This window comes from Penicillium cataractarum (genome assembly GCF_028827025.1).
Source record: "Penicillium cataractarum strain IBT 29864 chromosome Unknown utg000007l, whole genome shotgun sequence".
Classification (NCBI taxonomy): Eukaryota; Fungi; Ascomycota; class Eurotiomycetes; order Eurotiales; family Aspergillaceae; genus Penicillium; species Penicillium cataractarum.
This window is the reverse complement of record NW_026622743.1, coordinates 679529-702342: the sequence shown is the minus strand read 5'-3', so window position 1 is coordinate 702342 and position 22814 is coordinate 679529. Positions and strand designations below refer to the sequence as shown.

The following is a 22814-nucleotide window of genomic DNA, read 5'->3' as shown; positions in this document are numbered from 1 at the left end:
ATTAGAATTGGCCAATGAGAATAGAAAGGTGAACGGCGGGTTGTCCGTATGTCAATGGACTGGAAATTGGGGGTGAATATGCCCGGTGTAGATATCCAGCATAGTCTACATAGTCTTCCTACTACATAGTCCTGTATAAAGGGTGTCCGGCTATCCGACACTAACCGAGGTGTCTGTTCCTCGGCAAGATGAGATCAGCTTGGAAACTCCCGCCCGCCCAGGGACTCCCCCAACCAAACAAACTCCACATTCTCCGACCTTTTGTTCGACTCTTCCTGCTTCCTTTCTTTTTACCTTCACTTCTACCCTCCCCTCCCCTTGGATCATTTTGAACACTCTTGATCCTTGCTCAATTCCCTCTTCTTCCCTCTCCCATTGCCATTGCCATTGCGCAGTTTGATCATGTCCCTTCCTGCTGTGAGACGGTTGACCCACACGTCTCCCCGCACTTTGGCCCGCATCCCCGTCTCCAGACTCTCTCCCACTTTCGTTTCTTCTTCCTCCTCTCACCTCGCTGCCATCGCCGCTCCTCGTGTTAACCGCGCTCCTCGCTTTTCCACTATGGCTGCCCGTCAATCTGCCGCTCCCGCGGTCCCCTCCGCCGACAAGGCCTATGACCCCGAGATTCAGGACATGGCCAGCTACATCCACCAGTACAATGTGGACTCTGACCTCGCAGTGAGTTTTTCGTATAAAATTCATGGAGTTTTCGAGCTCGGTGAATTATTTGAATTACTAGCATATTATGCTAACTTGCGAATTGCCTGTATTAGTTTGACACTGCCCGCCTGGTGTTCCTGGACACCCTCGGCTGCGGTCTGGAGGCTCTCAAGTTCAAGGAGTGCACAAAGTTGCTTGGCCCCGTCGTTGAGGGCACTGTCGTCCCCAATGGACCCCGTGTCCCCGGTACCCCCTACCAGCTGGACCCCGTCAACGGTGCGTTCAACATCGGTGCTATGATCCGCTGGCTTGACTATAACGACTGCTGGCTGGCCGCCGAGTGGGGCCACCCCTCCGACAACCTGGGTGGTATCTTGGCCGTCGCCGACTGGATCTCCCGCACCAACCGTGCCGGTGGCAACCTGGGCAACGGCAAGATCCTCAAGGTCCGCGATGTCCTCGAGGCTATGATCAAGGCCCACGAGATCCAGGGTGTCCTGGCTCTGGAGAACTCCTACAACAAGGTCGGCCTGGACCACGTTGTCCTGGTCAAGGTCGCTACCACCGCCGTTGTCTCTAAGATGATGGGTCTCACCGAGAAGCAGACTGCCGATGCTATTACCCAGGCCTGGGTTGATGGACAGTCTCTCCGTACTTACCGCCACTCGCCCAACACCATGTCCCGCAAGTCGTGGGCTGCCGGTGACGCCTGCCAGCGTGCCGTCAACCTGGTCCTCAAGGTCCAGAAGGGTGAGGGTGGTCTGCACACCGTTCTCTCTGCCCCCACCTGGGGCTTCTACGATGTCCTGTTCAAGGGCAAGAAGTTCCAGTTCCAGCGCCCCTACGGCAGCTACGTTATGGAGAACGTCCTCTTCAAGGTCTCCTACCCTGGTAAGTATTCAGTTCTTTGGTGAATTGACCCCTAACTGACTGACTTTTGAACAGCCGAGTTCCACTCCCAGACCGCCATCGAGGCCGCCGAGATTATCAACAAGAAGCTGGCCGAGATGGGCAAGAGCGCCAAGGATATCAAGGAGATCACCAACCGCACTCACGAGGCCTGCATCCGCATCATTGACAAGCAGTTCAAGGAGATGGACAACTTTGCCGACCGCGACCACTGTGTCCAGGTAAGCTCCTGACAGCTATCCATGTAATATATTTCCAAGCTAATACTCTGTACAGTACATGGTTGCCACGATGCTGGCCTTCAACCGCCTGACCGCCAACGACTACGCCGATGGCTCCGAGGCCGCCACCTCCCCTCTGGTCGAGGACCTCCGCAAGCGCATCCGCTGCGTCGAGGACGAGCAGTTCACCACCGACTACCACGACCCCTCCAAGCGTACCATCCCCAACGCCCTGACCGTCACTCTCAACGACGGCACCGTCCTCGAGGAGGTCGTTGTCGAGGCTCCCCTGGGTCACCGCCTCCGCCGTGAGGAGGCCAAGCCCGAGATCCTGGCCAAGTACAAGCGCCACCTCCAGGCACACTTTGACCAGGCTCGCATTGATGAGTTGCTCAAGGTGGGCTGGGACCGCCAGCAGCTGGAGAACTACGATGTCGACCAGTACGTCGACTTGTACGTCAAGGACAAGATGGTCGCCGCTGCTTAGATGGTGCAAGAAGGGAAAACTGGATTTGTTTGAATGGTTCTGGGCTACGGCTGGAACGGGACGTTTTATGGTGTATGATGAACATACTTTTTATATCGCAAAATTTACTGTATAGACTTGCGTTTCTTTGAAACCGTTGATCAAGTGCATTCTGAAGCATGTGGTACGTAGAATAGTATAGTATAGATTAGAGCTCGTCACCCTCTAACCGGATGCCCCCGAAGTACAAGTAACTCCCAAACTCGACGGAGTATTCGCACAAAGCACCTCGTTCCCACCATTCAACGCCTTGACAGTATACGAACTAACCTTCACCCCACACGTCCCATCAGCACCACAATCCAAATTCCCAGTAACACTCCCATACTTCCCACTCGTCGTCCCACTAAACCCATCAAACACAATCCCACTCAAATCCGCATCCCCGGGATACTCCGCACAATACGTCGCATCTTCCCCATAACAACTCTGAATCTGAATCGCATAATCACACCCGTCAACCACAACCCCGGTCCACGTCACATTCGACACGGTCGACTGTCCATGACTCCCGCCAGACGGGTACGTCTTGATACCAGCCGCCTTGGTCGAGTTTACCATCGTCGCACCGGACACGTACACGTTCTGAACTGTATCGTCGGAGCTTTTCCCCAGGGATCCCACGGAAAGTCCGTGGCTGCCGACGCAGGTTATATCCGTGACTGTGACGCCGTTTGCGCCGGGCTTGAAGGCGACGCAGTCGTCGTCGTTGGTGACGTGGACGTTGTTTATGACGACGTTGGTGCTGGCGCCGATGTCGAAGCCGTCGGTGTTTTTGGGCGCGTTGGTGCTCTTGGATGTTGCGTCCATTGTTAGCGATGTGAAGGCGATGTTGGAGGTGCCGCCTTTTACGGAGTTGAAGACGTTGGGTGGGTTCTTTTGGCGGAGGTTGGAGATTGTTATGTCCGAGCCGCCGGTTATCTAGGAAGAGAGAGAGGTTAGTATGTAGATAGAGTGTAGTATAGATCGTAGATGGAGGGGCGGAGTACACACGTATAGAAGCGTTGGTCGCGCATAACTACTATCCGAAGCGAAAAGATCCCATCTATCGAGAATATTAGCATCATTAACATAACAATAAACGGTATATCAACAGCGGTGTTTCACATACGCATCCTGCCCATTCCCATCAATAACCCCCTTCCCCGTCAATGACCGAATCTTCAACCCAGTAATATCCTTAACATTAATCATCGCCGTCCGTCCACTCCAATAACTGGTCGAAGAGGCAAACTTCAACAGCCCCTCAACTTGGAAATCGCAGCCACTGCATCCTGCGAAATCGAGCACGCTGTTGAGGTAGTATGTTGTTCCGGAGGGAATCACGATCGTCCCGCTGCTGCAGGATGCGATTGCGGATGTTATGGCAGGGACGTCGTCGATCGAGGAGGATCCTCCTGCGACGGGGGTGCAGGCCGAGGCGCGGGCGTTGAGGACTGGGGATGCGTCTGGGAGGGCGAGGGCGAGGGGGAGGGTTGCGAGGAGGGAGAGGGCTATACTTGTTGAGAATTTCACCATGATGGAGTATGTATTGAGTTGAGTGCTGTAAGCCACTTGTTCTTTACTCCTAGGTGGTCACAATGCGAATGCTCTTTATAAAGGAACGGACGATTACTTTTACAGTCATGAATATTGTATAGTATGAACCCTTAAGCTGGAATTACCCACATGCGAATCGAACTCAAACGGAAACAAAGAAGCCGAGAAGCCGTCAAACCTGAAACGAATTCCTCCTTGCACGCCGCAATTCGAGGAAATACTATTTGACTTTCGGGTCGATCTCCATTCCTTATTCTTCATCCTAGTCAATCACTAAACAGGATACGGGGTAAACGTCTCAGCCCCGTAGAACCCCACTTATCCAAAACCACCGGAGCTGGTAGTCCACTTAGCGATGAGTATGTACTAGCTAATATTACTATATTCTAGTACCAGTACTTGTACTAGGCACCAATTTTCTCCCTAGCACACACCATTTATCCAAACTACTACTCCACGTGCACTCCTCCACGGATCCCTACTGCATGATTACCCCGGAAATCCCTGAAGAATCATTGTCAGGGACCCAGTCTGACAGGGATCGGGCGAACCCCTAGCGCCGGCATTAGTTTCGTCATGGCTGTCTCGAGTTCAGGCTAATTTGGATCGAGGGTCCGAGGGGGCTATAATAGCCGGGATCGCCGTGGGGAATGTGTCAGTTTGGCGCGGACTAGGTGTCAGGGTTGCTTGCCATTCATGGAAATTTGATTTCTCGGAGAAATCGCTGGGACTTCGCTTAGATGGTGGTGAGGAGGGTGATGTTGTTAATGGGTGTTTTGAATTGTGGCTGGCGTCCTTGAAACGAAGATATCCCGGCCATAGAGTGTAATGGTTGAGAGTGTGTAAATAATATTTGTGGTTGTAGGGGCTTCATATATACTCGACCGATCGTCGAGCTGGGATTCTTTTGCAGAACCAGCATCTAGAGACCATCATAGTTTTCCTAGCTTGGCAGTTTGAGTCGACATGCATTTTTCAACTCTTCTCTCAGCCCTATCTCTTGCGACAGGCATCATCGCCGCACCGAGTGCCCTCACTCGTCGCACGAGTAGAACTAGCGCTCCCTCAGGGTGTCTAACAGTCGGTTCTGGAGGCACATACTCGACTATCGGTGCCGCACTTACTGCACTTGGCTCATCTACGTCTGCGGCCTGCATCTATGTCGCCAGTGGCACGTACACAGAGCAACTCACCATCAACTATGCCGGAACTTTGACCCTGTACGGAGAGACCTCTGATACGGGGACCTATAAGGACAACACTGTGACTATCACGCATACCATCTCTTCACCAGATGCTGGTAGTCTTGACAAGAGCGCGACTGTCAATGTCGTCTCTGCTGGATTCAAGATGTACAACATCAACGTGATTAATGGATATGGAAAGGGTGCACAGGCTGTTGCGTAAGACACCGCGAACTCACCCTTATTCCGACAGGCATCGATCTAAATCCTTCTACAGCCTCGTCGGTAACGCCAATAAACTCGGTTTCTACGGCTGCCAATTCTCAGGCTACCAAGACACTCTGTACGCAAAGGCCGGAACCCAATACTACTCCAACTGCATGATCGAAGGTACCAACCCCGGAACCTATCACCCTAATCCCCCATGCCTTTGACAGCCCACTCTAACACCACCCAGGAGCCGTGGACTATATCTTCGGCGACGCCTCCGCCTGGTTCGGCGAATGCGACATCGTCTCCAACGGCGGCGGCGCCATAACCGCAAACTCCCGCGAAACATCCACCGACACAGCCTGGTACGCAATTGATAACTGCAACGTGAAAGCCGCCTCGGGACTGGACCTCGACGGGGATGTGTATCTCGGTCGACCGTGGCGTGTGCTTGCGCGGGTGATTTATCAGAATTCGGTCCTTGGGAGCTTGATCAATGAGAAAGGGTGGACGGCTATGGCTGAGAATGCGACGCCGTTGTATTATGAGTATAATAACTCGGGGGGTGGGTCGAGTACTTCGGCGCGTGAGTATGAGAGTTCTATTTCGGCGGGGGTGACGAAGAAGACGGTTTTGGGGAGTGATTATGGGGATTGGATTGATTCGAGTTATTAGGGAGGGATATTCGTTTAGTTGGGAGGAGGCTGTCAGATTATGACAGTCAAGACAAATGATCATTTATTTCAGGCAAATCCTTCAAAGTTAGTAGTGGATCATTAGTGTATTCGGTTTCTAGGTAATTCTGTGCATGTCATCAAGAAGCACAGGCCTTGCTCTTGCTATGCAAGAGATCCTTCGTCGGCCCAATAAACTTGTGTCTAGCCCGGAAAGTCCAATCTATAACGAGTAACAGACAAACTCCAATAAAGACGGGCCCGGACCAGTTCATGTTGGCCGCTGTAACTGGAAGCTGTGTCGGGAAAGGAACGAAGATGCACACAAAGACACCGAAAGTGAGAGAGAAGACGTTGATTGCCATACCGAAGCGACCGAGATTCCAGGGGCCGAATGGGATCGGGCCTCGGCTGGTATCGAGTCGTCGGATGATCATCATGACGATGGGAATGAGATAGGAAACGTAAAGACTGCTGGTGGAAAGAGCGAGAATAGCGCTGAGAGCGGTTTCGGAGGCAACATTAATGACTGAAAGGATGACCACTGCGGCACAGACGAGGAGAATGGCCCGTTTTGGGACACGATGTTGGCGATCGACCTGGTATATTTTGTTAGAGAGATTTTGCTGGATAATTGTGATCACGACGGGGAGAGAAGCTAACATGAGAAAAGTATGCAGAAAAAGGAAGGCCGCCATCACGAGCAAACGCCCAAGTCAGTCGTGAAACGGAAGCAACAACGCCAACATTGGAAACCATGCCAATTCCAGTGATGGCAGTTTGCATGGCAGTAGCTGCCCCGACAGAGTTGGTGGATTGTTTGAAAATTCCGATAATGGGGAACATATAAGCAGGGCTTAATGCCTCCTGAACGCTGCCGATGCAGAAGAGAATGACGAGAAGGAAGACAAACGCCAGCACGCCATTGATAGCGATGGTCTGGACTAGGACTCGGGGAATAACAACAGCTGGATTCCGCACCTCTTCACTCATATGGATGGCACCGTCAAAGCCAAGGAAGCAGTAGGTAACCGTGAGCATACCCAGACACCAAGCAATCCCTGGAGACTCCCATCCTCCCTCTGCCGTGAACAACTCGGTGAACACAAACTGCGAAGTACTGCGACGGCTGAGCAAGATGATCGGGACGACCAGGGCAATGAAGAGAGTAATGTGTAGGATTCCACCCATCATCTGCAGCGCAGGCATGATTTTGATGCCGTAGATATTGACTAGACCGGACCCGAAGATGATGGCCCACATGATCAATGTGCCATGCCATTGCTTGGGAATATAGCCGGAGTCATTCAAGAGGACCATGCCTTGGATCTGGGCGGCTACCAAGTAGCAGATACTAGTTGTTGAGGCTTGCCATCCAAAGACTGTGATCCAGCCTTGGATCCAGGTGCTGAATGCTTGAACCCGTGGCGGGGCGAGTACGGCCGTCCAGTGATATTGAGCTCCGGCTAACGGTGTCATCGAGCTCATTTCTGCTAGTGATAGCATGATAAACGTTGTTCCGATTAATGACAATACCATTCCCCAGACGAGTCCCGCTGGGCCGCCGTTAAGGAGGCCTGCTTCGAATCCACTGCGAAGGAATTATGATTAGCTTGGAAGTTTGACATTGAAAGACACAGTGGCACTCACTTTGCAATTGATTCCCATGACGAGAGTAGTGTAATTGATAGACACAGAATTGACAGTGACCCGAAACCTCTCTATAGACACGGCAGTTGTCAGTGGGGACTTTGAGTTGTATGTCTATTTTTATTTCATTCTCGTTCGGCACATTGACATGAAGTTATTGCGATCATCCGGGGAGCAAGGGGGTCCAGGTAACCTAACGTACATCCAAACGCTTTCCACTCGACATGGATGTTGAAACCCCACCGTTATAACCTCCATCTGAGCCAGAACGACTGTGTCCACGATTTTCACTGACGCTGAACTGTGCCGATTTGACACCCAAACGGGACATCTCGAAGCCCTCCGAGTTCGACATGGCGCCGGGCTCTCGATCACGAGCTCACCGAGGTTAAGGAAGAGACGGATATCCTCACGAAATATTGGTTCAATTACACGTGGTTGATCAGGTCTTGAAGAGCAGACTGTTGCTCGTTCTCTACCTGGATTCAGTCCATGCAGCGTGTCAGATAGATGCGAATAGAAAGGGGAGAGACACTTAATCAACAACAACGAAAGTAAGAAGTGCAAAACATGCCGAGGACTCCGATATCTTACGCGTTGGCGAAACGATCTCTCTCCGGAAGCCCTTGGCGGAAAGTTGGCGTAATGCGCCCCTCGCTATTGTGCGCCATGGTCGCATCAGACTTCCTGCGCACGAGCTCCTAACTATCTAGGAAATGGCGGCTTGGGATACTTGGGGGCTGCGTACGAACTAAATTAACTAGCGCCAATGAGGGTCGGAACGAACGGCCCTGTGGCAGAGACAAGCACCAGCCGGCGATAGTTCGAGAACGACTTTATTGGTCCGCCACATACTTGTTATCTGAACGCCTGCCTTTTTCGAGACAGTCCACGGCTTCTCAGAACTATCGAACAAGTGTTGCAAGTGTTAGAAATGTCCTGTCAAGATGATGATTGGTCGATAATTGAATCGCCATCACCGGCTCCACTTCCATTCGTGGATGTGTTTCCTCTTCATTGACCAACCAAGACATCCACCCACAACCCTTCGTTGACCCTCGGATTGGGCCATGGTACTTCTTATTTGATTGGCATGGACATCCCAAATCGAGCTAAGGGCCTGATGTGCGATCGCAAGTAGTATGTCGAGGATGATACCCCTCAACGAGGACGAATAAGCGTTTCACTGGCGTGGTTACTGGTGCATCCATCCCCATGGTCTTTATCACATCTACCATCATACCATGCCATATGCTCATTAAACACCCCTGCCCCTGTCAGCGACTCAGCAAGGAAGGTGACGTTTGGCAGGTTAACCCCGAAACCTAAAGCCGGCCGCAAAGGCTTCTTACTTGACAATTGCTGACATTGTTAACTTTGTTGGCTTTGCTAACCTTGCTTTATTTGATCAGGTATGGTCGGCTTTGTTAAGTTTTTTGTCTTCGCTAAGTTTCTAACTTTGTCGGACTCTGCCAATGCCACCGATTGGGTCTTTCATCCGGTGAGCAAAGGCAAGAAACAAGGTCCTGGGGGACGAGCACAGGCCGCCCCATGTGGAACCCTCTCCGACGGGACTCCGCGTGGACTCACGGAGGCGTTAGCCCATCGAGATTGGTCATAGAATTGATAGAATATCGACGGTGATAGTTCTGTCGCACCATTCGATCCATGTAACCTGGTCGGAATTTCGAGCAATGCGGGCAATTGGGACTATTAGAGCAAAAATTTAATTGATTATGGTACATAATAATCCTGTTTCTAATATTATGATAGATTGCCTGCTCATCTCAGCCGCGGAATTCGGCTTCTTCCTAATACTCCGTGCTACTACGTAGCTTTCCAGGGGCATCAGCACGGTTCCTGCCGAGATACGAAGTCTACAGCTTCATGGCTTAACAGACCCAGACCCACCAGACAAAAGTTTCAGCTGCCATCGACAAGATCTGCAATCCGTGATCTGCCATCCTTTCTTTCCTTTTTCTTTTTTTGCTTTACTTAATATTCTCCCAGTCGAACCCCTCTCGTTCAGAGTTACAGGGCTGATCGTCCTGGTGTCGCCATGGCTGGCACTTTACCTCCACTGTTCGAGATTACCGCCGACGATCATGGCGGATATGGTGCGGTCGCTATATACACGCTGCTAGCATTGACAGTTGTCATTGTGTCTACTCGTCTATCGACTCGATGGTTCATAGGTCGTGTCATCCACCCTGACGATATCTTACTGGGTATATCATTGGTAAGGTCTTCGCAATCGTGGTAGATTCCATGCGTTTGCTGACACCGCTGCGAGCGAATAGTTACTAGGAATAATACAAAGTGTATTAGCACAACTAGCAATTTCCAATGGCCTTGGCCGACGACTACTGAATATCGGCGACCACCAGCTGGAGAAATATCTCAAGGTGCGTACAGACATTGAATTCCATCAAGAGTCAAACGTCTAATTTCAGATCGATCTCGTAGTACGAATATGCCGCCCAGATCTTCCTCATTGCGACAATCGCCTTTAGCAAGCTCTCACTGGGCCTTTTGTTCAAAAACCTGATGACATCGCGTCGTTCCTCTATCGCCAACCAGACTTTGATGGGTGTGATAATTGCATGGGCAATCGCTTCTATCATTGCCTTGGCTCTTCGTTGCTCCATGCCAACTCCCTGGAAATGGGATAAGCCGGATCAATGTATCAACCAGGTATGTCGCGGTTATCAGCTATTCATTAAAGAGCTGGATTATTAATATCTTGTTTATGAAGGCTGCACTCTTCCAAGCCATCGCGGCGTTAAATATCCTTACCGACATCGCACTCGTTGTGCTTCCATGCTTGTTGCTTCGGGATGTGCAGTTGACCAAACTGAAGAGATTCAGAATCATGGCGCTGCTGGCTAGCAGGTTTCTGTAAGTTGAGATTTCTCCCATGGTTGAATTCGCATATTACTTCTGACACAGCAATAGGGTTTGCATCGCTACGGGTATTGAAATCAAATACACTGTTAAAATGCTTAACTCGCCCGATATGCCTTGTAAGACAACTTTAACCCGCGATGCTCGCTCCGATACAAGCTATGAAACTAACACACACAATTCGCAGGGGCAAACACTAATTCCACCATTTGGGACCAGTAAGTTCATTACTCGCAAGCCAATTCGTTACCATGGAAGGTAAATGACTGATAATTGCAAATTTTAGAGCCATGATGAACCTCAGCATCATCACAACCGCCCTCCCATCCCTCGGCCGCCTCGTCATCGAGCTCCAACCCAGCATCCACGCATTCACCATCAACGACGACCCATCCGACCCCCGAGGCCCCGGTGCCGGATACAATTTCTCATCCATGGGCAAGTCTATGGATCATGGCTTGAAGCCAGGAACCTCGGTCCAGGTCACAAGTGGATGGCGGGAATCGCTCAAGGATGACGGGGAAAGTACGGAGGGACTGGTCACTGGTGCTGACCAGCAGAATGTCATTCAGCAGACGATCCATTTCGAGGTCCACTAATTTCGATTCTATGATATCCACATAGCTATCCGCAAACTTTACTTAATGAAGAGATAGATTTTGATACTTCGTGGCAAGGTTTGGAAGGGGCACGCTGTCATGATCAATTGTAGGGTATTTCACAAACGAAGAGATCTATGTACCGAGTCTGGAATCTCTGGTGAAGTATCTCTGTAGACCTGTTCAGGGCATGTTCATGTCCCTCGGTGCTTCCATAGGAAACTGATCGAGGAATGTGGGATAACCCAACCCCGGTAAAATAGACATATCCGCCTCCCAATCTAAGAAATGACCAGAAAAGATACCACCCGGACTGGGGCAGCCACCCAAGTTCATGGCGGGAGCAATCATTGGAGCCTCAACTTTGGCCAGTTGCGGCGTCGGCGTATCATCCTCTGTCTCATCCGGCGTAGACGTATCCTGCGTCTGAGCCTGTTTCCGTGCCATGGGATACGTGCCCAATGGATTCAGGATGTATTCAAGTGACGATGGATTGGAAGTGTTACATTGATTAGCAGATAGCAAGGCGTTTGTGGACGAGTTCACGAAATCTGGTGAGTCTGGGACGAATAGCGCGTTGAATCTTTTCAGGGCTTGGACAGCTGATTCGCAGTACATGCTGACCTTCATGAAGCGCTGAAGGTACTGCAAAATAACTACGTTCTTTTGCAGCATGGCTTGGTAGTCGAGGTAGGAAAATTGCGGGATGAGAGGTTCAGGGCGGCCCCATGAGATGAGAGTCGTGACAATGACGCTGTTGCAGACTTGTGTGTGCATCGCGTATGGCCAGTCGATGAGGCTGGGTTTATGGCAGTTCCACAGATCGCTCAGGAGGGAAGCAATGTAGGCGGATTTGGTGGCGCATACAAGGTGACAACGCCTGATGAAGTCTTCTGGGGCGTTTTCGCGAATCCAACTTGTCGCGGTGTTGGGGAAGACGAGGTTGGAAACACCCACACGGTACAGATCGTGGAAGTTTTGAGATATGAGGATGTGCAAGCCAAAGTACAGATTCAGCCTGCCGGAGCCTTTGAACAGGTACATATTTTCGGCTGAAATTCTCATGGTCTCAGGGATCGAGGCCTCGAGGTCTCTTAGTTCGTGATCGAGCTGGGCAAACCGTGAATTGTTGTCTGCCGCCCAAGGTACTTCTCCTTCCAAGTGCTTGACATATTTGAGAAGTTTGGATCGAATGCTGGTAGCACGCAGGTAGTAAGCCCGGAGGTCGAGATGTGCCGCAAAATTGATACCAGGTGTCGGGGTAATCCCTGGAAGCAGTTTGCCTAGAGGCAGCATCTCAGTAATGCAGGGCGTATTGGTGATGAATAGCTCCTCTGAACAAGGAAGTTGAACCTGGATGTCGTGGTATGGGATCAGGCGGAGTTGATCGATTCCACATTCAATCAATGAATCCAGTAGATAACATGCCCATGCAAGCCTTCTCCGACTCTCTTTGACATGACAGGATGCTGGGCTTCTTTGACACAATACGTCCGAGTCCCGCTCCATATTAAGCTGGACAACCTGAAGATGTCGAGTAATCTGTCCCGATACCATGAATCCCTTGGCATACTCTCCCACCCGAAGGTAGTACTCGTGGAGCAAGACTTCAGTCATTATGCTCTCAATTCCCATGTCTCCAAATCCCGTAAAGAGACAGTGTCTCGCAGCCTCAGCCCAGCCTCTGCCTGCATCAAAGTACTGCACATTACTCTTGAGTCCATCATTGCTAGGGTAGAGCTTCTCGGCGTAGTAGAAAGGTGCGGCCAACGCGCACATAATATAGACAAGCCCAGATTTCTCCTGAGCCAGTTTCTCGGGCGATTTCAATCGCTTCATGAAGGTTGGAATGTGGATAAAACCGAAGCACCGCACGGTATGCACGCGAAGAAAGTACAAATCAATCAGATCGCGGAGGCGATCAATCGCCGGCAAATTGTTTGACGTGAGCCATGTGGGTATGACCGACGATGGTTTTTTCCGTGTGGGTTGCTCGCTCTGGGTAGACGAGGCAGAAGCAGGAGCCGCAGATACACTTGCTTCGGTATAGGAGCAATCGAGGCCCTTTCGTTCACATTGTTCGCAGGGAGCACCGCCAGCACACTTGGTCTTGGCTCTTCTGCAATTAATGCACGAACGCAACACGCGTCGCCTTTTGAGTCCGGCCTCTGTCCTCTCCTCGCTTATCCCATTGCTATTGAGGGTATTTCCGGATGAATATACGCATTCCTCGCCATATCGGCGGCATCGAAGGCACCCACCTAGGGTGCGATCACATTTGACCTTGTTTCAAGTTGGCGAAAGGGAAATATTTACCGGTCGGGGGGAAACACGAGGGACTCACTTTGCGGTGGCGGCAGATACGACAGCTAACGGGCTCCACCTGGGCCGCGCCCGGTGTGCGACTCTCAGCAGACATGTGGCGGTAATTGCATGGAGGTCAGCGCTATGGCTGCGAGATGCGGCGAGCCGGATCTCGCTTGTGAAGAGTTCTGTGCGTAAGAAAGAAGTCGCGAGGCTTGCTTTTTATTGCGGGGGAAAGGGGGGTGGACTCAAATGGTGGTATCGATGGTATCGACGCTAAAATGCCGATGGGGGCTAAAAAGTACTCCGAGTCTCCGTACCGAGTGTCAACTTGATGTCGTATCCACCAGTTCGTCTACGGTAGACGGTAGTAGGTGCCCTTCAATTAGGGTGAGACGCAGAGATGCCCTCAAAGCTTATTATTGGAGTGATAATTCGTTTTTTAACCCTCTTAGTGCGTCATTAGTCTATCCATTGTATTCATAATTCATTCTTCTAATAATAACAGAGCTCAGTTCGTCTTTGACGCTTGCCTAGCAAGAAATAATGCGGCATCGGACGAGGGATCCTCCACGATCACAACATTCTTGAATTTAGAAATCCCTTGTTGCGATAGTTCGTGCAGAAGCAGGCTTTGGAATTCAAGAACTTTCATCAAAGCTCCTGACAATACTAGTGAACTAGTTTCTGGGTCGCAAATCTGCTTTTTGGCTAGTGGCCTGACAATCTGAACAAGAGACCTGGCGGCAGATACCAGAATTTCTAGGGCTTGAGGATCTGGGTTTGTTGCTCTGAATCCTAGAGTTGTCACAACTCTTGCAAGGTCGGCAATGACTTTCTTTGTCTCTGTTCCAGGGAAAAGGATGCGCGATAGCAAACCCTCTTTGCGATTGCCAAGGCTTTCCAGGACCCCAAGCTCAAGCTCAGAAAGGCAATCCGCTTCGGTACCTTGACTCAATTCCAGGCTAGTCAACAGTGCTTGCACGGCCTGTTTTCCAATGTCAAACGCACTGCCCTGGTCTCCAAGTAGGGAGCCCCAGCCACCGGCTCGTCCAATTTGTGAGACATCACCGGTCGAATCTTGCTTAAATGCGGTAGCGACCGACCCCGTACCAGCGATTAGAGAGATACCACACTCAACTGAATCATCAAGACCAATATGAGCACTAATCAGCTCGCTGTCACTTGACAGGCGCAGAGTACCATGTTGAGCGGAAACCCCAAACATTTCCTCCAGAGACTGGGTCAGGCACTCCCGGCGATTGGCATGCTGCAACCCGGCGAGACCAGCCCATACAGCAGCAAATTTGGGCATTTCCTTTGAAGATAGTGGCTTTGATTCCTCGGGCACGAGGGAAAGGGCCTTCGTCACAGCACTCTTTATATGATCCAGGAGAACATCAATCGGCACACAGTGAAAGTTACCAGCCCCAGCATCAGCCTGAGCCACAATCCCAGTCCTATTAGCGATAGACACTGCGCATTTTGTTCCTCCACCATCAATAGCTAGAAAGAGCTCTTCAGAATGATCAAGTGGGTTGGGAGGTTGGTGGGATATAGTTGGGTTGAGGGAGTCAACAAACAAATGGAAGTTCCCATTAACTACATCAAGGTGATGCCGGGCAACATCTAGGGGAAGACCCGACACAATCACAGAACAAGCCAATTTGACCTTGCCTTCGCATTGCTCGATTAGAACATTCAAGGCTGAGTCTTCTATCGTGTGTGGGTCTTGAATCGCGTCACCGAAAATATGTCCACTCTCTTGAAGTATGCGATAGACCTGACGGATTATTCTGCGGCCTCGGGCCAGCAGCTTGTGGTTTTTCGCGCGCACATCAATCATGAGTCCATGATAAGTCTTGCCCATTTGGATCATCGAACATGTACTGATCATATTGAGTATTTGCTTTGCTGCACTGCCACATTTCAGCCTAGTACTGCCCGCAAGGAACTCGGGTCCCAGTAGAGGCACAATGGAATGGGTGACCCCCAGACTTTCGATTGCAGAAGGGGTTGTGTTTGTGATAGAGGCAGTCAAGGCATCTTGCTCTATCGCAGTTCGAAGGGCTCCAAGAACAAACGGAGTCCGTCCAGATGCTGAGATGCCGATGACGGTATCTTTGGAGGTGATTTGTAGCCTTTCAAGTTGCGTTGATCCGTCCTGTTCCGAATCTTCAGCAACCTCTTTTGCTTTGATTATGGCGTCGCTGCCCCCGGCAACAATGGCAAGGAATTTGTTCTCATCGACGGAAAAGGTCACCGGAAGTTCACTGCAGTCCATAAACCCAACTCGGCCACTATTGCCAGCTCCGACGTAAATGAGCCTGCCACCATCTTGTAACCGAGGAACCAGGTCCTCGATCAGTGATGCGATCACTGGTAGACAGCACGCAATGGCCGGAGATACCCGCTCTTCTTCGTGGTTGAAAGCTTTGCAAAGACCTAGTGTATCGAGCGTATCGATTGAATGCGCTAATAGATTAGGTGCTTCCGTTTGAAGTTTGCCGAGGGCGTCGGGTTCGGGAGGAAAAGTTGTCATTGTTCTTGTATGTGGCGTCAGGTGGCTTTTTCAGCTCTTCCTTCGGGAATCGCTGGATTCTGCGCCCTTTCGCGACGTTTGACTATGAGCCCAGTCGAATATTTTATAGATTATAGATCGGAATATCCGCGCTGGATCTCGGTGGTGTGCATTTGTGACGGATCTCGCCCACCACGAGATCCGCCCCTGAAATTTCATTCCTTTTGCGGGGACGACTCGCCGTGTCACGACAATCGCGAACCAGTCAATACCAACGCCCTCCCGCAATATTTAAGCCACCGGGTGCCGTGCGCCTGTCAGTGCCAAGTTTGCGAACCATAGCCTCGTCCTCTTCAGCTTAATATGGCCACTGTCAAGTCCGCTGAGGAGAATATCTCCTCTCCTGACGCGGTCGGCGACAACTCTGCCCATCATGTCGCTCCACCCTCCTCGCTCCACCAAAAGAATATCTTCGCGAGGGTCCGTCGGGACCCATGGTTCCAGATTATTTTGATTTCGTTCATTGCGTTCTGTAATCCGGGCATGTATAATGCCCTGACGGGTATGGGCGGGTCCGGCCAGGTGGACTCCACGGTGTCTGCTAACGCCAACGTCGCCACTCACGCCGCTACAGCTGGTGCGGCTCTCGTGGTGGTCGGAACTCTATACAAATACCTAGGTCCACGTCTCTCGCTTCTTATTGGCGGCTGGACTTATGCTTTGTACGCGGGAGCCCTGCTCAACTCCATTCGAGTGAAGGATGGTGGACCCTTCGTGATTGCTTCTGGTGCGCTGTTGGGTCTGGGAGCTGCCTTCTTCTGGGTTGCCCAGGGTACTATTATGGTGACCTATACCAATGATCAGACACGCGGTCGAGCTATTGGTGTCTTCTGGGTGATCTTCAATCTGGGCGCGACGATTGGTTCGCTCGCAAGTTTTGGACTGAACTACCACTCCAAGTCTGGCACCGTGACCGATTCAACCTATATTGCTTATATTGTCATCATGCTGTTTGGATGGGCGCTGTCCGTCTTGGTCTGCTCGACGGAGAGTCTCTCCGAGAAATATCACGGTCATCGCATTGCGCAAGAATCAAAATCATTCAACTTTGGGAACCTGAAGTCAACTGTGATCCAAGTTCTTCGGATCGTGTTTGATTGGAGGAACGTTTGTCTCTACCCCATGTTTTACAACGCGAACGTCTTTTATTCCTACCAGCAGAACGACGTGAACGGCTTGACTTTCAACTTGCGCACGCGTTCCCTCAATGGTGCGCTTTACTGGATTGCTCAGATGGCCGGTGGGCTTCTGATGGGGCTGATCCTCGACCTTCACACTCTCAATCGCCGAGCTCGTGCTATCACCGGATGGGCAATCCTTTTTGTTACCGGAATGGTAATCTGGGGCGGCGGATATCAATTCCAGGTCTGGGATGATAAACGCTTAGCTCTAGGGTTCAAACAGGATATCGACTATAAGGATGGCAGCAAATTCCTGGGTCCCATGTTCCTGTACTTCTTCTATGGGGCTTATGATTCATTCTGGCAGGCATTCTGCTACTGGATCATGGGAGCTCGTTCGCGCGACCCAGTGGTCAATGCCGTTGTCGTTGGAGCATACTCTGCCTTGAAGCCTGCTGGTGGTGCCATGGCGTGGAGAATCAATGCAGAGAAGGTCAGCCCGATGAAGCAGTTCGCTATGAATTGGGGTCTCAGCATCGGTAGTCTTCTGGTGGCTATTCCCACTGTGATGACAATCCAGAAGTCGGATAAAGATTTGGAGGATGATATCTCGGATGACCAGGTCAGAGAGCCCGAGAAGAACTAATTGGATTATTTCGCGTTGAAGGCGAGGCATTAAAAAGAACCTAATACATGGCTCGTCTAGCGGATGGTTATTTGGATATAGATCATAATGTAATTAGTGAACCTACGTACCAGAATTCATATGCCGAGTCTTCCAGGCTTGGCCTTCTTGCCCGTGTTCGTCCCACGTTTGGTCTATGAGCAGTACCGAGCTGAGTACCTCCGTATCTATTCAAAGATGAATTTTCTGTAAACATTTGTCCATGACCCTAGCATACAGTACGTTGCGAAACCGGCGCAACCGCTTCCACTCTTCGAGTGATTCTTTTGACTCACCGCCAAGATATACTATTGCATATTAGGAATAGCCCCGGAATATCAATATTCCTGTAACATTCTCAATACTTCTATTTACTTTGTCAAATACGGTGTCTTGTCACTTAACTGTATTGTCGATCCAGGGGATCGAAATTTTTTAATGGGAATGCAAACACGTCAAACGTAGGCCTAGGCTTTGCATCAAGAACCTAGCAACCTGACACTTCCCTCCGCCACTCCTATATCCAAGTGACGGGCTGGGGGTCTTGCTTGGCGCCAGATCTTGTGAACAGTGACTTTGATTACTTGCTTATAGACACACTGTATGCTGTTTCAAATGTAAATCCCTCCACGATTAAGAAATCTCTTCTTCACCTACAGTACCACTATATTTGTCATCTCCAAAGTCTATTTCCGACAAAAGCTTATTATACAAGCTTAACTTGAAGGCTTGGCCTCTCCTCCATCAGTCTGTCCATGATATCACGCGATTCGTTCAACCAACGATCAAATTAGAGGTTGGCTCGAGGCTAGCTGCTTTTAGTTAGCTCCAAGAGACAGGAGGCTTCGTGAGTCCGCCTTCGCTTCTCGGGTAATCTCGTAGACCCCCAACTCCACATGACCGCTGACTCAAATGAGCAAGATGTGAGGTTCTACCAAAAGCACCACAAACACAAACCACCGTTTAACTTGCATCTCTTCAAACTATCCTGGCGAAACCCGGCAAACGTTGAAATTTTCCCAAATGTACGGCATTTACTCCGCCGTTGACGGTCAACGGCTAAATAACACGTTTAGTTTCATCAAAATGACCGGCCCATCAACTCCTGCATTAGACTTTTGCATTAGACTGTTGCATTAGACTGTTTACTTGTTGCTTCCGCTGGCAATATTCAATTTTCCTCTTGGTGTTCAACAGTCAAATAGGGTGCTGTTTGAGGTCGGTGCTAAACCTAATAGCTGGTTTGCCCGGTGCTGTAGTCCAAAGCCTATGGATATAAACAGGCGTTTACTTTTTTTCATGAAGTTACACGATTCTTTCATTACCGCCTATTCGCCTTATCGGTACTCTTGTTTTATGTAACTGTCTGCTGCCAAGTATTTCACCAAAATTGGAATATTCCTAAGTAACTAAAGTGACCGTCTCGATATCCAGATATAAATTGGGCGATGGCCTGGGAGCGAGAGGCGATGTAATGAGAAGGACGGGCAATTCCAGGTATCAGGTTCTCAGGCTCTCAGGTTTTTAGGTGTGCACGTTGGTTATAAGACTCAGAGTTACGGGGTTGTGCGTCTTAGACGGATAGTGCTAATTCCGATGAGTAAAATTTATGGTCGTTAACTATTCACCTTTGCTCGGATTCTGGCCTCACGAGCCACAATAGTTGGCCCCGGTTAGCGGCGTTGCGGCCCGTGATTGGCCCATTATTGGCCCGCGCGTGGCTGCGGGGCGCTGCCTGTTCCCCGTTTAGGCTTAGCGGACGGGACTTCGGGGTTCCGACATGCCGATATGCTGTAGTTCTGGGTCTAGCACAAAACCTCTACCTTATACCTAATAGTCCTACAGTGGTACGGAGGAGGCAGCTACATTGATTCAAGATTTAGCGGTAAATCGGTGTTCCGATCCTCCGTGTACTATATTTGGATAGTGAGAAACATGTTTTGCTCCGCTTGATTAGCTCCGGATGAGCTGGCTCTATATCTCTGTTTTCAAAATGCCAAGGGGATATTTTGGACTTCGAAAAGAACTGATTTCTACTTAAGGGTTACCCACTTCCTTGATCAATATGGGGAATTATTTGATGGCGTCTCCTTCTATTCGCATTTCGATATTCTTCCAGGAGCTGCTGTCGCTTTCCTATTATGAAGCTTTCGAGATCGGTGTTTGGGGCTCTCGGCACTCTCTATTTTGTGGTGCTCGTTGGCGCCGAAAACCTCTTCCAGGCTGATTTCCTTACCCCGTGTTCCAATGACGCCAATGTCGCAATCAACTTCTTCAGCATAATCTATACACCTAGCAATGAAAGCATTCGGATTAGCTTTAATGGATCGACATCGTACGCCGGGGAATTCCTCATCGACCTCGACGTGTTAGCGTACGGATACAAGTTCCTCACCTACACCATTGATCCATGCGATTTCAATCTCTCGGGGCTGTGTCCATTGTCTTTCAGCGAGCTGAGCATCCAAGACATTTCATTTACTATCACAGGGAGTTTAGACATTCCAAGTCAGTATGATGAACGCGATTACTGAGTCTCAGGTGCTATCTCGAGAGTCGTCGCTGACTCATGCTATTTCTTTTCGCAGGTATTGCGTATAATGTTCCGGATCTAGACGCTATCGTTCGCCTCAATCTCGTGACTAAAGATGGCACTCAAATCACATGTCTCCAAACAGCCGTGTCTAATGGGAAAAGTGTTGACCAAGCCAGCGTGGCCTGGGTGCTCGCGATAATCACAGGACTCGGGCTTGTCGCAAGCGTTGGTATTTCAATCTTCGGACATGCAGATATTGCCGCTTATATATACTTACGGATCTTGCTTTTTCTGGGGTTTATGCAGACCCAAGCCATCGCTGGAATGAGCTCAGTCCATTTCCCTCCAATTGTACAATCCTGGACTTCAATATTCCAGTGGACTATGGGCATCGTCGGCGTAAACTCCTTGCAGACCATTTGTACATGGTACCAACGCGCCACAGGTGGCACACCTTCCAGTCTCTTGACCACAACTGAAAAATCTGTTTTCATGGCCAAGCGTGCGGTGGTAGATCTCACGATGCTTGCGCGCAGGTCAGTCGACACAACAAGCGGAGGAACTGAACAGACTGTCCGAGGTATCGAGCGTATGGGCTACCGAGCCTCGATTGAAAAGACTAACATTTTCATGACTGGATACCTCTTTTTCTACTTTGTCACCGTTTGTATTGTTCTGGCCGCTTTTCTCCTGCAATTAGTCTTGTCTTCGTCCCTCAAGGGAAGAAGGCAAAAGCTAGAACAAACACCCGGCGCTACCATCAGACGGGGGATATCTATGCGAGGAACTCTCTACCGGATCGTCCTTCTGGGCTTCCCCCAAATGTGCGTCCTTTGTCTCTGGGAACTGATCGAAAGAGATTCAGCAGCGGAGATCGTCCTCGCCATCACCATGTGGCTGAGCATGACTGCAGTTCTAGGATTTGCGACATTGAGTGTTTTTCAACACGCACTTGCATCCCGAGCACTGCACGAGCGCCCAGCTTACGCACTCTACTCTGATCCGAGATGCTTGACTAAGTGGGGCTTTTTATACACCAACTACCACGCAGAGGCGTACTTCTTCGTCATTCCGCTTTTGGCCTATACCATCATCAAAGGTGCAGTCACAGCATTTGCCCAGTCAAATCCAATCGCACAGTCTATTATGCTTCTCGTTTTAGAGGCATCAATGCTCCTTGCTATGACTATCATAAGGCCATACGTTGATAAAGCCGCCAATAAATTTGGAATCACTGCGGCAGCACTCAATTTCCTCAGCGCAATATTTCTGCTCGTTTTTTCCGATGTATTCGATCAACCAGCCATGATGACGAGCATTTTGGGTGTGTTGTGGTGCCTCTACAACGCGGCATTTACTTTCGCACTGTTGATCTGGCTTCTAATTGGATTATATTACGTCATCAAACTCAAGGCGCTGACACCTAGATATAATCGACTCTCCAGTATATTTGAAAACAGACTTGCTATCGAGCTGCTACCTTTGGAGGAGGCTGCGAGAGGCAACATGAGCCCCCTGAAACCTTGTTGGAAAATCGATGAATCAGACCACGCCCAGTCAGCCCATGATCTGAATATGACCCTGAGCGACTCGGAGTCCCGGTATGATATTCGCCGAGCGACGCCTACGTTGAACTCTCAAGATAATACGAATAGGTTCCCAGTATCCTCTTTTCATGAAAATGGGTTAAACCCCACTTTGCCGTTGATACCAGCCGGCTCAGAAGTCTCAGGGAGCCAATCTTCTCGTTTACCTCACGGTCACTCGTGAGGTGAATGAAGAACTCACTCTTAGATTTAGATGACTGTGAATTGCTGTTGTTAATCGGCTGATCATTTCTTGTTGTGGTTGAAATAGGGGTCATTGGAAACACGACTGGGAGCTAAATATAATCAGCGGCGAGTCAGGACGAAGGGATTGTCTTCTTTTGACTTTCTTACTCCAATGATATTCTCAACATGCATAGCCAACTCATTGTCAAGGAGCGGATTCTGGCTGCGCACAAGGTCTTCGAATATATAATCCCCTAGTTCTCTGTCTGCAAGACTTGATATCATAATTCATCTTCGGCTAGATCCACCACGCTCCATGCTAAGGATACCGGACAATAAAGCAGTGGCTGTGTGGCTCTTTCACCTGTCGTTTCGAGACTTTCTTCTGTATCCAGACCCCCCGGGGTGAAACCCCGTTCGGGATACCTGAGACAGAGATGCACTATAGGTAAGCTAAGCAAAGCCTCCTCTTTTCGTTGAAAATGATGTTCCCAATCATCCTTATATTGACTCCTACCTGAACCCGCTTACTCCAGTTTCCCGTGAAATTCACACTGCTTTGCCTTTGCAGAGTCATTGTCGAGCTGCTTTGAGCTGGGTCATTCATGACCAGCCGGGCAGCATCAGTCGGCATGGATCGATAATACTCTTCGTAACTTTAATTTTAGGCGTAGAAAACCCGTCCGCGTGCGTGCTGTGTCTACTGCTTAGGAGGAGGGGTATAGTGTAAATGTATTGGAATGTACAAGCGAATTGTCGT

At 50.0% G+C, this 22814-nt stretch overlaps 9 protein-coding genes across 9 annotated transcripts; 5 read left to right on the top strand and 4 right to left on the bottom strand.

Moving 5' to 3' along the window:
• Positions 1-402: 402 nt before the first annotated feature.
• N7496_007892 (putative 2-methylcitrate dehydratase) lies at positions 403-2277 on the top strand (the record flags this gene model as incomplete). Its single annotated transcript, XM_056700811.1, has 4 exons — positions 403-678; positions 774-1551; positions 1606-1790; positions 1846-2277. 4 exons carry the CDS (start codon positions 403-405, stop codon positions 2275-2277), a joined length of 1671 nt encoding a protein of 556 aa, XP_056552874.1.
• Positions 2278-2481: 204 nt separating this feature from the next.
• N7496_007891 (putative extracellular exo-polygalacturonase) lies at positions 2482-3834 on the bottom strand (the record flags this gene model as incomplete). Its single annotated transcript, XM_056700810.1, has 3 exons — positions 2482-3237; positions 3310-3361; positions 3428-3834. The coding sequence occupies 3 exons, from the start codon at positions 3832-3834 to the stop codon at positions 2482-2484; spliced, it is 1215 nt and encodes a 404-aa protein (XP_056552873.1).
• Positions 3835-4821: 987 nt separating this feature from the next.
• On the top strand, positions 4822-5924 carry pmeA (putative pectin methylesterase; the record flags this gene model as incomplete). Its single annotated transcript, XM_056700809.1, has 3 exons — positions 4822-5258; positions 5317-5429; positions 5497-5924. The coding sequence occupies 3 exons, from the start codon at positions 4822-4824 to the stop codon at positions 5922-5924; spliced, it is 978 nt and encodes a 325-aa protein (XP_056552872.1).
• A 139-nt stretch (positions 5925-6063) lies between these two features.
• On the bottom strand, positions 6064-7928 carry N7496_007889 (putative amino acid permease; the record flags this gene model as incomplete). Its single annotated transcript, XM_056700808.1, has 4 exons — positions 6064-6522; positions 6587-7514; positions 7574-7644; positions 7776-7928. The coding sequence occupies 4 exons, from the start codon at positions 7926-7928 to the stop codon at positions 6064-6066; spliced, it is 1611 nt and encodes a 536-aa protein (XP_056552871.1).
• Positions 7929-9632: 1704 nt separating this feature from the next.
• N7496_007888 (uncharacterized protein) lies at positions 9633-11076 on the top strand (the record flags this gene model as incomplete). Its single annotated transcript, XM_056700807.1, has 7 exons — positions 9633-9812; positions 9874-9978; positions 10040-10267; positions 10329-10471; positions 10529-10596; positions 10665-10695; positions 10764-11076. The coding sequence occupies 7 exons, from the start codon at positions 9633-9635 to the stop codon at positions 11074-11076; spliced, it is 1068 nt and encodes a 355-aa protein (XP_056552870.1).
• Positions 11077-11259: 183 nt separating this feature from the next.
• N7496_007887 (fungal specific transcription factor domain-containing protein) lies at positions 11260-12915 on the bottom strand (the record flags this gene model as incomplete). Its single annotated transcript, XM_056700806.1, has 1 exon — positions 11260-12915. One exon carries the CDS (start codon positions 12913-12915, stop codon positions 11260-11262), a length of 1656 nt encoding a protein of 551 aa, XP_056552869.1.
• A 976-nt stretch (positions 12916-13891) lies between these two features.
• N7496_007886 (glucokinase regulator family protein) lies at positions 13892-15922 on the bottom strand (the record flags this gene model as incomplete). Its single annotated transcript, XM_056700805.1, has 1 exon — positions 13892-15922. One exon carries the CDS (start codon positions 15920-15922, stop codon positions 13892-13894), a length of 2031 nt encoding a protein of 676 aa, XP_056552868.1.
• Positions 15923-16264: 342 nt separating this feature from the next.
• N7496_007885 (uncharacterized protein) lies at positions 16265-17728 on the top strand (the record flags this gene model as incomplete). The annotated part of the gene is made up of 1 exon (XM_056700804.1): positions 16265-17728. One exon carries the CDS (start codon positions 16265-16267, stop codon positions 17726-17728), a length of 1464 nt encoding a protein of 487 aa, XP_056552867.1.
• A 2159-nt stretch (positions 17729-19887) lies between these two features.
• On the top strand, positions 19888-22052 carry N7496_007884 (transient receptor potential ion channel family protein; the record flags this gene model as incomplete). The annotated part of the gene is made up of 2 exons (XM_056700803.1): positions 19888-20254; positions 20335-22052. The coding sequence occupies 2 exons, from the start codon at positions 19888-19890 to the stop codon at positions 22050-22052; spliced, it is 2085 nt and encodes a 694-aa protein (XP_056552866.1).
• Between the last annotated feature and the right edge of the window lie 762 nt (positions 22053-22814).